Consider the following 12,796-nt stretch of genomic DNA (forward strand, 5'->3'; position numbering starts at 1 on the left):
AAAATAGTTATTGACGTTCCCATGACCTATGGAAAGCTACACTTCTGTAAAGGAGAACCATATCGGTTCATCAGTTGGCTAAATCATTAGGTACACACAAATACAAACAGAAAGGGATCCTGTTACTTAATTATAAGGATTATCATTCATCATCCATTGTCATCTCATAACCCTAAAGCAGGAAAGATCCCTGATAATTTCTGTGTAATTTTTCAGGGGTAAAAGACCATTTAGGTAGTTAGAAATCTTTCTCAACCCAATTTAAAAGGAAAAAGTGTACTTTATCATTGCGAAATATATTTCAAGTAAACAATACTCATTATTAATCGCATCTGAAAAAAACAGCAAAAAAATTATATTATAAAACATTCTTCATAGGTAAAATATTTAAACTTAACTTTGATATTTTTTTCAGTTGTATCATCAGCGGCTGTGTCGGCAGCCTCAAGTACGAGCACACCAACCAGTTCAAAGATCATGTCTTCAACTTCCAAATATTCACAACAGAAAATTGATGCCATGAGGTCAGTTACCTATTGATTTGATTGTTTTTATTGTTGAAAAATAGATAAACAGTTCATCACACTAGTCCCCAAAGTTTTATAATAACGTGTTCTTTAAATCGTTAACAACTTTAAGGACTTTAGTGAATTTTGATTGGTTGGCTTATTAGGTTAAGTGTTCAAACGTTTCGACAACTAAATTTAATCTACAGATGGGGTAATTTTGTGTATCAACATTGGGGCTGTACATCAAATTATCTTCCATTGTCTTATCCCTATAGATCCCTAAAGATTCCTATAGTTTCTATAGATTCCTATAGATGAAAAGGAATTGGATAGATTTTAAAAATTTTTATTACTCTTTATAATATTTTTACCAATTTCAGGGAAGCATTGCGAGCCAGCAGTAAAGCTGCCGCATCCATGGACGAAACCGGCGCCACAAAAACTGCGGCAGCTGCAACCACTTTCGTCTCCTCGCCGACCGCGGCAGCCGCCAAAACGTCGACAACATCCGCAGCTGGCCAAACTGCTGCGGGTGGGGAGGAAGACACGGATTTTGAAACCCTGGAGGACATTGCCAACTTTATCAACAGCTCAGAACCAGAACCTGGGTAAGGTTTTATTTCTTTTAGATTATTGGTCAGGGGAAAATCAAAACGTCCGGCTGTGAAAATTTAACTATCCTCCTTTTATAATGTAAAAAATATAATAAAAAGTATATTTTTAATGATTTCAATGAAAGATGTCCTAATGTATTTTATCCATTGAAGTGTTTGTAAGTGTTTTTTAAAATCAGTATGCAAAGTATGAAAGGTTGTATTAAATATTATTAGACAAGCGATTCGTTTTCTTTTGGGAGGGAGGTGGTACCCACTACCAAAATAGTTATAATTCTTCACAGGACCAATGAGAAGCTACCTTGTAAAGGAGATCCATGTCGCGTCAGCGGTTAACGAGATCCTTTGGTACAAACAGACAGAAACACATCCTGTTACTTTATTATAAGGATTTATTATATGTTTAGATCAAATTCCTCAGACACAAGTAAACCCGCGAAATCATCGGAAAATCAAAATGAAGAAGTTTTCTCGGATCTACAGGTTGGTCTCAATTCTTTAATTCTTATCCATCAAGGCCAGGGATCTTAAGGGATAGGACAATGGTCGATAAATTTTAATAACCACAATTTTGATCAAACAAAATTATCCGGAAATATCCGCTTAGAATTTTTTTTTTCAATTTTGAAAATTTGAGTTCAAAAATATACCTAACCTAATATTGTCTTAATTGTGGTGGTATTAACAAAATATTTATTTTAGGACGAATTCACTAACAATTCCTTGAAACTTTCCTCTCAACAGTCAGCTCCACAAAACAAGGATGAAACGGAGCAGAGTAAACAACTTCAAACTTACAAGCTTCCAAAAGGTAAAACATAATTTTTATGTTTTCTATTTGTGTGTGTAAGTGCTTAAGGTTGAAGAGTAGTTTTAAATCCTAATTTATTGATAAATGATTTTTATTTTGTTTGAATTATTATTTTTAAGCAAGCTGCTGTAAACTTAAAAAATTTTATCATAAAAACATCACTAAAATATATAATGATAGTTGTTTAAAAGAAACTAGTTAATAGGGGGGGGGGGGGGGGAGTCTGGCCGTTTGGGCTTGTTTTTATAGTTATCAACCTAATTCTTTTTGTAAGCTCTCTTACCCTTACCTCTAGGGGCATGTAAGCTCAAAACTTATAAAGGGAGGGGGCGGAAGTGACACTTTTTGAAACCAAAACTAAAAGTCACAGGAACTCAACTAAATCAAGAGTTACAGCTCTTAAATTTGGTATGGCATTTTCTTTAGAGAGGTACATTATGGAACTGTGAAGACACGGCGGTGGAACCGCTGCTCCCGCCGAATTTTGTTTTTGCCTTTTCTCGCCAAATTAGACAATTTTCAATCATTTGAGATAAACTTTGTTTTAATAAATATTTCTCTTATATTTTCACTTTACACTTCAAATATGTCAGTACTAAAAAAAGTGTCAGGTGTAAATATATTGAACGGCGTCATACTTCTAGTAAAACCACACTTCTCTTCTCCTGCATTTGCAGCGCAGCTTTTGACCTTTATGTCGTTCTTTATATTTGAATTTGGCGAGAAAAGGCAAAAAAATCGACAGTTTTTAGCGGGAGTGGCGGTTCCGATGCTATTTCTTCACAGTTCCATATCGTACATCTTAAAAGCAACTGCTATGTCAAATCTCAGAGCTGTAACTCTTTATTTAGTAGAATTCCTTTGACTTTTAGTTTTGATTTTAAAAAGTGTCACTTCCGCCTCCCCCCTTTTTTATTTGGGGGGGGGGGGGTTGTTTTACTCCAAAAGCCCCTAAAAGTAAAGTGCAAAAATGAAATATGGGGTGGCTAATCAACTCATCTATGTAATAAAAGGTTCCATTTAAAAAATCAGCTCGATATCTTTAAAATAAGCTCATAACTTAAAATTTTAGTGTTTCGGGGGGTCTTTTGCCCCACTAGCCCCTAGAGGGAAAGTCACAAAATTCAATTTACAAAATTTTACAGGTATATCCAATCATATAAGAGGGCTTACAAAAAGAATTAGGTTGATAACTATAAAAACAAGCCCCAACGGCCAGGGCAAAATTTGGTACCGAATTTTTATTTCCTATAACTGTACAAACTACCCCCCCCCCCCCCCCCTATATTTTTTAATATTAAACCCCCCCCTGGACGAATAAAGGTCCTAAAGCCCTTTTCACTCAGGGCCAATGCAAAGCCTATGCAAGTAACATTGTGTTTCCTTTTAGGTACAATAGTGGCTAATTTAACAGAAACTGGAGAAGTGTCTACCACTTGTAGTACTGAGGTAAATATTTAGATAGATTGATAGATTATTAGATACATAAACATTAGACATAGAAGGATAATAATGATATTGACTCGAGGACAGTTAGGCTAGAATGGTTAGCTCTTAACGTTAATTTAGACATTTTAGAAATTTCCATCGATTTCAAACTTTGCATGATGATACCTATAACAGTTATAAACAATTTGAAGCGTAGCAACTCTATAATCTTTTCCAGAAATTTGTATGTCCATTAAAACATATTGATTTTTAACCTTTTTAACAACATTTTTTTAATTGGCATTATATCTTAGTCATCTGTTTTTTTGGAATACCGTTTCAGAGCTTTGCTTTTATGGATGTTACCTATCATTCTTGTTAAAGATTTTATGTATCCTGATATATATAGGTTTTTCTTGATATTTGTATAAATGTTTAGGTACCCATTCCCAAGTCTTTATCTGGAGAGGAAGAGGGACCTGTAAGAATACCTAGCACACTTAGGATCTCAGAGGTATAACAACTTACACCATTTTTAAATAATAAATTTTAAGCAATTTTTTCTCGCAATTTTTCGTTAAAAATTGGCTATTGAGCACTGATAAAGCCCCATCTCAATTTATAAATAAATTGAATTTGTTGAGGGTGGCATGTGGTTTTCCTCTATCCCTGTAAGGGTGCACTAACCCTGCGGCGCTACCCAGTGTCTAATAGAACCTAACCTGACCTTAAGTAATAAACAAAGTAACAGAAAACAAATCCCTCCCCCCGTATTTTAGACATTATTTCAAAAATAAAGGAAAGGGGTCTTCAGTGCTTAACAATTAGATACTTTTTGTGAAAGCACCAAAACATATTAATTTTAGTAAAGTCAACCTTCGAAGTAGCAATATTATTCTTGTATAATATATTTATCTTTTGTTTAGGTTGATACAGGACTTGTAAAACTACCCGGTACAACCCCCACTAAGCCTTTAGAACAGGTTTGTTTGTTTTACTATTAATAACCTAGTTTTCTATTACATAACCATATTTATACGCAATTCTATCCCTTCCGTTTTAGTGTAATAATTGAGTCATAATTTCTACCTTATCTTAATTAAATAATTGAAAATTATTTAATTTTTTTTCAGAAACATAAGAAAACGAAGAAGCGGGGTTCGTCGTATTTTCACAGAAGCTTTTCTCCTATTTTTAGTCCCTGTGGGGCCAATTTCCTATCTCTACGGGGCAATCATTAACATTTACCTTACCTATCAAAAGCTACTGTGAAAATATGACGAACACCACTTTCTTTCCATGATCCAATTATTTATTTGCTTTACTTTCTATTTTACTAGGATGGTGAAAGCACGCTTAGTCCCGCAAGTGACGCCACCACATCCACCCGTTCCACGGCGGCCCCGGGCGCCACAACACCTCCCGCCGTCTCCAGAAAGCTGGTGACAGCTGCCGGCGGCGGCAGCCCAGCTGGGGCGCTGCAACAAACACCCGCCAGCAGCAGCCAAACTTCGTCGGCAGCTTCGGCCGTAGTGCGACAACGAGATACACAGCTGTCCAAAGAATTAGTTTCGGCGGACGGCGATTCTGCTATCGGTCAAACCACCACGGAACTTACCCAGGAGATGGAGTCGCTGGCCTCGCTGAACCTGGACCTCGTAGACACCTTGGATCTGGATCTGGAGGAGCTGGAGAGCATGGATGAGAAGGCTCTGGACGCACTGGAGGCTGGGGTCAGTCCGGACAAGCAGCGAGGCATGAAGCTGTCCAAGATTTTGCAGGGCGGTGGCCCAATCCAACGGAGGTTAATTGATCCAAGGTAAAAATTTAATTACAATTAACAATACGTAGTCTCTGTAGCATTATTTTCCTTTAACCACATGGAATCCCCAGCGTTTTTCCTCATTAATTATTTCAACAAAATGCATTCACACAGTGCATAAACTACAAACGGATGCAGTTCTAGCATCTAGGAGCTCTGTATTCGAAAATTAAATAGCTTAAACAATCCAGGGGACTGTAAGAAGCTTCCATAAAATAAAGAACTCAACTGGTTCAGTAGTTTAGTTATTGAAATCTTAAGCTTTAGACAAAAATCCTACTACTTTATATAATAAGATGTATGTTAATATTTAGTAATTCACACAATAAGTGCCATAAATTTTTAAAAATTTTAGTACAAGAATGAAACGAAAACGGGATGACGAAGATGGAGGCTTGAAATCCAAAAAAAGACAAAGTTATGCCACACCAGAAGTGAAGGTAAATAACACGTGTTCATCCTTGGATTGAGTGGAGAGTTTGTCAGGGTGAAAGGGGACATTGGGCTGTTTATTACACTAGTGATGAAAGTTTTATAATGACGTTTTCTCATTCGTTGACAACTTTGGGAACTTCAGTAAATTTTGATTGGTTGGTTAAGTTGAGTGTTCAGTTCAAACGTTTCAACCACTAACTTGACAAACTTCCCATCTTAATATTATATTAACATTATTAAAGTTAGTTAACCTATGTAGATAGACAAAAGATATACCTGTAATTTAATGCATGTTTGTTATTTATTGTTAGTAGTATAAAGATATAATTGCGCTTATAGAAAACTTACTGCTATTATTTTCAACAAATATACTGAAGCAATATTAAGGATAAAAGTTGAATGCAAAATAGTTTTTCTTTATGTGCAATTTCTCTTAGTTTGAGGTTATGGAATATATACCTTTTATCTGCTATTTAAAATTCCCAATTTGTTAGTTTTCCTTGCATTGAGAATCTTTAACAAGGATAATGATATTCAAAAGTTGTTAGTATTCATTCTGAAAAAAGGCCTTATCTAAATTATTGTCGTTAAAATACGATGACAAAAACAAGATATATGTAGAGCATAACTGTATATTTTGCACAAGATTAATTTTTTTCCCCGGCTGCAAAATATTTAATTACCCCCCCCCCTAGTTTCCACCCCCCACAAAAAAAACTAGAAAAATGTTTTAGTAATTTTTATTTTATTTATTTTTTTAAACCACTCCCCTTTAGCTTTAGCAGGTGATTTCATGCAGAATATAAACCTCTGCAGTAGAGTAGTTGCGCTACAAAAATAATGTTATTTAGTCCGCATATTACTGTGATGTTTGCAATATAAATCTGCAAGAAGAAACCTTTACAAAGCACATGAGTATTCACAGGAATTAATATGCATGTCTTAATTTCATTAAAATATATCTTCTTAATTTATTATTATGGCCTTACTTTTTCAACCTCTATTTGAAGCCAGGGATACATTGGGCTGTTTATTACACTAGTCCTCTGCGTTTTTTAATAACGTTTTCTTATTCATTGGCTTAACAACTTTGATGCATTTTGATTGGCTAGATAATTAAGTTGGGTTTTCAAACGTTGCAACCACTAATTTTAATCTACAGAAGGGGTAATTTTGTGTATCATCATTGAGGATTTACATCAATTTATCGGCAATTGTCTTATCACTTTTGATCCCTGAAATGTAAGAGAAACTACGCTACTTATGTCAATAATATGGCAAACTTAAAAAGACAAGTATATAATGATTATCAGAGGACCGATGCCATTTAATTGCAACATGTGTGGGAAATCTTTTCCAAACAAGGAAAACTTACAAATCACATTTTCTAAACATATTATTAGATCTTGATTTTATTTGAATTTCTGCATGTATTAGTTATTTCATTCATATGTAGTTAGTCCTTTGGTTTTGGAAATTTGTTTTAACTTATTTTTCTTAAAACGTTTTCTTATTCGTTGGTCTTAAAACTTTAGGGACTTAAGTGGATCATTAAGTTGAGTGTTCAAACGTTTCAGCCACTAATTTTCATATACAATTGGGGTAATTTTATGTATCATCACTGGGGATGTTTATCAATTTATCGGTCATTGTCTTTTCCCGTTAGATACCAGAATTGTAAGTATGTTATGACACGGTCAGGCCACATATAAACTGCACTCCAAGATTCACATGAATGGTCAGGACACAGACGAGGAGGTATACAACCAGGAGGTACACACTACAGGGATAGTGCACCTCAACATATTTATATAATTTAAAGAGGACTATCCACGAACCAGAGCAAGTGATTCTAAGCATATTCCAGCATTGACCCATAGTATTTTTTTAGTAAATATACTAGGTTTATGTTTAATATTTGCTTTATCGACTAAAAAGTTAGGTTTTACCATGGTTTTTATGAAAAAAACTTTGAAATGTAAATCAACTTTTAAAGCAATATCATTAAATGCTTTGTTGAGTTCAAAGGACAAAATAAAATAACACTGCAGAAAAGCATCAAATGTTGTAAACTGCAAAAGTACATTAATTAAACTGTTTACAAGTTACCAACCCTTTTTCTAAATATACATTTTTAATCACAATAATATACTTTTGTGTCAAAGATTTTAAACAACAGTTTGAACTCATCAAAACATTCGATGATAGTGCACCAAACAATGCTTAACATTTCAAAGTTTTTTTCATATAAAACTTTTTAGTCGATAAAGCAAATATTAAACATAAACCTAGTATATTTACTAAAAAAATTCTATGGGTCAATGCTGGAAGATACTTAGAATCACTTGCTCTTGTTCGTGGATAATCCTCTTTAGCTTGACAACTTAACACTAGCCTTAAGCATTTTGTTTTAACATGCATGGTTCTCTTATTTGTATGTAGTTTAGATTTTTTTCCCATTTTATATAAAGTTAGGGGTGACTGTTGTAGATATCTCGTAATTAATGTTGAAGCCAATGGCCGAAATTTTGCTGAATACCAAAAAATGAATAAAAATTTGGAAACAAATGTTATTGAAATTTATTTAATAAAAACCTGATTCTAAACGCTGTATTTATCTTTCCATGATTTCAACAAAAATAATTTTCAAACATCAATTTACGAGATCTTTAAAATATTTATCCCTACCTTTCTTTGGTAGATTTACAATATGTAAAAACATAACAAATAAAATATTTTGTGGGGTAAAATGACAATGAATTATAAATCAATTTAAGCATTGTTTTTATCATCCATTGTCTTTTCCCATATATAGAGGGGACACTAGTCCCCAAAGTTTTTTAATAACTCTTTCCTAATCGTTGGCTAAACAACATTGGGGTCTTTTAATGAATTTTGATTGGTTGGTTTATTAAGTTGAGGGTCCAAAAGTTTCAACCACTGATTGTAATATACAGAAGGGTATGATTGGGGATGTACATCAATTTATCGGCCATTGTCTTATCCCCTAGATCCCTGAATTAATCTATTTTTATTTCAGGTTGATACTCCAGATTACATGAAGGGATTGTCTCAATCTGGAAGAGTTAGAAAAGCCAAGAGAATGTTTGATTTGTAGAAGAAGAAAAATGCGCAACTTTTTTGAAGGAAAAATCCGCCATTTTATTTTGAAGAAAATTCCGAGATTGGCTGCAGTGATAATAATTATCTGTTTATTTCAAATACACCAATAATATTTAAAAGCCATTAATAATTCTAGAATAATTACCAATAGATTAAAATAATCTTGTATTTATTTATTTTATTTTTAAGTTTTTCATTTCATATTTATAAACTATGGAAAAAAACAATAAAACTTAAAATTTAATCATTAGACATAATAATATATAGATCATTTAAACATTGAAGTCATGTATTTTTTCTGTTTTCTTAAGAAATTCTGATCAATAATTTTTAATTTGTTTCACAGTGTACAAAAAGCATTTATATGTAAGTTATTTTCAACTAAACAGTGGGATGAACACAAAAAAAGCTTTTTATTTTAAAAAACCATCAATTTAAGTCTTTTTGTATGAGGAAGATAAAAGTATTCCAGTTAAATGGAATAAAGATAAAAAAATGTTTATTTTGTAATATTGAAAGAAGAAAAATATGAATGTAAATAATAAAATATAAATAATAATAAACTTGTAATTAAAATAAATATTGTAAATTATTTCTTATTGTTTTCTACTTGTGTGTGTGTGTATACTAAGTTTTTATAAAAATTGGCCATATTTTGTCAATATATCTTTATTTCATTTTAAATTGTTATATTTATTAATTCCATTATTTTAATGTTTTTGTTTCAGATATTTAATTGTTAGATGGGTATTACAAACATGAGATTGTATTGATCAGGGAGGGGACATTGGATCAGGGGTGTATTGTATATTCTGCACAAGATTCATAGTTTTTCCCCTGCTGCAAAATTTTTTGATTTTTTCCCCTCCAGTTTTTTCCAGCAAGGAAGGGGATAAAGTGGAAAAATATTTTCAAAACTCTATTTTATTCGTATTATCCCCCCTCCCACATATTCTTCTAGTTATTTTTTCATCAAAGAGGAAATGGAAAAAATGCTTTCAGTTCTCTTAATTTTTGCATTTTTTCCCCCCAACCCAATATTTTTATTTTTTACCCCTCCCCCCCCCCTCTCAGCAGGGTCAATTTTTCTGAATATACACCCCTGTATTGGATTGTAAGTTGAACTGGTACCCAAAGTGTGGCTTAAAACTTTGGGGAAGTAAAATATCTGGGTTGAACAAGCATTAAGTGTTAAAATATTTACCTTAATAATTCTAATCTACAGAAACTTTACCTATCTTTATTGCGAGAATATTGTGTTATCATTAGAGTTCCAAGCTTTTAAGATTCTGCCAAATTTTGGAATGTGTTAACTACAAGTTCCACATTCTGATAAGCGCTTGATTTTTTTTTATAAAACTATAAAATGAGTTTTATGCCTTCTCGTCTTTTACTAGAGAGGAAATGACATTAAACTGTAAATCTTACTGGTCCCAAACTTTAAATTTTGGGGACTTCCATCACATCTTGATTGTTTGACTTTACTTTTCCACCAATGATTTCAATCTACAGCAATTAGTTGCAGTGGCGTGCGAACCGAAGGGGGCATTTGGGGCAATCGCCTCCCCCTAGCGACCAAAACGCCCCCCCCTGCCCCCCCCCTAAATGTTGAAAAATGCCCCATTTTGCCCCCCCCCCCTTCGCTTCGCGCCAAACAGACAGTTAATATTCATTTAACCTTACCAAATTTTTTAATCAGTGTAGAAATTAGGTTATAATCTTTTTTCACTGAACATAACAAACCAGGTAATAGGAAGTATTTTATTTGGTATAATATAAACTTTTTACCAAAGAAATTTTGTACATCCCCAATGATGATACACAAAATTACCCCTTATATAGATTACAATTAGTGGATGAAATGTATGAAAACTCGACTTAATTAACCAACCAATCAAAATTCCATTAAAGTCCCCAAAGTTGTTGAGCCAACGAATAAGAAAATTTTATATGAATTATTTGGAATTAGTGTAATAAATAGCCCAAAAACCCCTCCTTCCCTGCATATTTGAAGAAAAAAAATTGTGCTTCGCGCACTTCCAAATGGTTTCTGCTTTTTATCACATGCATTGTATATTTTGTTTTTATTTCTATAAAATCATTTGTGAACAACAAATATTTAATCAAAAAGTTATTTTATATAAAAAAGAAACAGCGTTGATATTTATCTAAGCCTTTTTCTCAACACTGTATGTCTGTCTAAATGAATAACTATATATGATGTCATATTATTTTCAGGATAAGTTTATTATTTTTTTTGTTTACATACCCTTACAAAAAGACATGTTTTTTTATGGCAATTTTCATTAAAAACCCTTAAAACTAACTACACTCTATATTCCTAACTTGATCAAATACGCCACTCTTGTTGTCTTTAATTGACTTTAGTTCAAAGGGGAAGTAAATATTTTTAGGTGCGCTTCACGCACTGCCCTTATAAATCCTTAGAAACACTACTTAATGAAAAATTAACAGAGTTTTAAAGTGCCATTTAAAGAGGGTAGGATATGTTGATATAACTTTTTAGCTTCTCTATAATTCACTATGGCTGTCAGTACGTAATGCTAAGGGGGAAATGTGACTTTTTCAACTGCAATTAAAGATAGAAGGCTAAAACTTAATGTTAACATTCCCATCATTATGGAGTATAATTAACTATTAAAAATTCATGGATGTCGGACTGCTTTTCAGGACGTTTTTGGCTATTTTTGTATCTTTTAAATTTCAGGTATAGTCCCTTTTGTAACATTGCCTCTTAAGGTGCATTTCGTCGTATTTTTACAATAGCTTTTCCCCTATTTATAGCTCCTGCGGGGCCAATTGCCTAACCCTGCGGGGAAATCACCTGACCTAACTTAACCTAGAATAACCTATTAAAAGCTACTATGGAAATACGACGAAATGCCCCTTAAGAGGCGTTGCCACAAAAGAGACTATACCCCAAATTTTTCCATATTTCTAAGAGATTTTTATATCTGTAGATGAAAGGACAAGTAATTTTTTTTATTTTTTACATAGTTCTTTATATCTTTGGTCTTTATGGTACGATACATTTTTTTGTGGATTATCAAATTATTTTTACAAAACAATAAATTAAAACGTATTTACCTGGAACCAGAAGGCAAACTGAGAAAGAATTAAACATTACAACCCCTTTGTAAACTTTTGCTAGCCACAAAAAATCTAAATTTCATTTGCGCGGCTGCGCCGCGAACGAAATACCAATTAGAAAAAATAAAATTTCTTGCTGTTTCAAGCATCCAGTATGTAATTTACTTTGACTGTCATCACACAATATGCAGGAAAAAGGATTTGTGACTTTTTCTACCTAAAATGTATATTTATTTCAACAGATGCTCTTTAAATCTACTTGTCTGTATTCTTATTAATGATTTTTTGTGCTTTGCTACTTAAAGATGTTGTCATCCTTGTTGTCATACAATAAAGAAATATTTAAAATCAGTTTTACATATTAGGTTGATTTTTGGTAAATTATTTCCAAAATGAGTGTTTTTATCTCTTCCCCCCCCAATTTTTTTTTATTGGGGTTATTCATCCTTCCTGCTGAGATTTTATAACACCCCTTCCACCCATAAAAAATGTTTTGTGGTGGGGGGGGGGGGAGGTTAAATTATATTCTGTACTTTTTTTTTCGAAGATGCTTTCTAGCTCCCTTCCCTTTGGTCATTGCAGGGTGGGGAGAAGGGATGGGGGAGAAGAGATGGGGGGGGAAGAGATAGGGGATATAAACGGGAAATAGGGATGGGGGAAGGGATGGGGAAGAAGGGATAAGGACTAGAAGGCCCATAATCAAATAATCCCACCCCTTAAAACGCCCTTATTTAAGATTAGTATATATAATCAAAATGCCCCCCCCTAAAGCAAAGTGCCCCCCCGGGGCACTTTGATTTAGGGGGGGGCAAAATTTTACAAAATCTTCAAAATGCCCCCCCCTAGACAAAGTGCTTCGCACGCCACTGATTAGTTGTCATGTTTTGGGGGTGAACATCAATTTATAGTCCATCTAGTTGAGTAAAAACATTACTAGAAATGG

The 12,796-nt window shown here is 33.5% G+C and overlaps 1 protein-coding gene across 5 annotated transcripts in view; it reads left to right on the forward strand.

The window, feature by feature from the left end:
- LOC145304306 (uncharacterized) overlaps nucleotides 1–9,426 on the forward strand; it is a 42,622-nt gene extending 33,196 nt beyond the window's left edge. For 3 of the 5 annotated variants that reach the window (XM_080146170.1, XM_080146171.1, XM_080146172.1), the window contains exons 41-51: nucleotides 416–524; nucleotides 890–1,117; nucleotides 1,531–1,606; nucleotides 1,826–1,934; nucleotides 3,325–3,383; nucleotides 3,802–3,876; nucleotides 4,289–4,345; nucleotides 4,703–5,181; nucleotides 5,540–5,624; nucleotides 6,471–6,541; nucleotides 6,930–7,044. In XM_080146170.1, coding sequence (XP_080002296.1) covers nucleotides 416–524; nucleotides 890–1,117; nucleotides 1,531–1,606; nucleotides 1,826–1,934; nucleotides 3,325–3,383; nucleotides 3,802–3,876; nucleotides 4,289–4,345; nucleotides 4,703–5,181; nucleotides 5,540–5,624; nucleotides 6,471–6,541; nucleotides 6,930–7,029 — 1,448 coding nt within the window. In that variant the 3' untranslated portion in view covers nucleotides 7,030–7,044. Of the gene's footprint in view, nucleotides 1–415; nucleotides 525–889; nucleotides 1,118–1,530; nucleotides 1,607–1,825; nucleotides 1,935–3,324; nucleotides 3,384–3,801; nucleotides 3,877–4,288; nucleotides 4,346–4,702; nucleotides 5,182–5,539; nucleotides 5,625–6,470; nucleotides 6,542–6,929; nucleotides 7,045–8,659 lie in introns of those variants that run through there. The other 2 variants (XM_080146173.1, XM_080146174.1) reach the window with 1 other exon arrangement.
- The last annotated feature ends 3,370 nt before the right edge of the window (nucleotides 9,427–12,796 follow it).

The sequence above is a fragment of the Acartia tonsa genome, chromosome 13 (assembly GCF_053477335.1).
Source record: "Acartia tonsa isolate MP-2025a chromosome 13, ASM5347733v1, whole genome shotgun sequence".
Taxonomy (NCBI): domain Eukaryota; kingdom Metazoa; phylum Arthropoda; class Copepoda; order Calanoida; family Acartiidae; genus Acartia; species Acartia tonsa.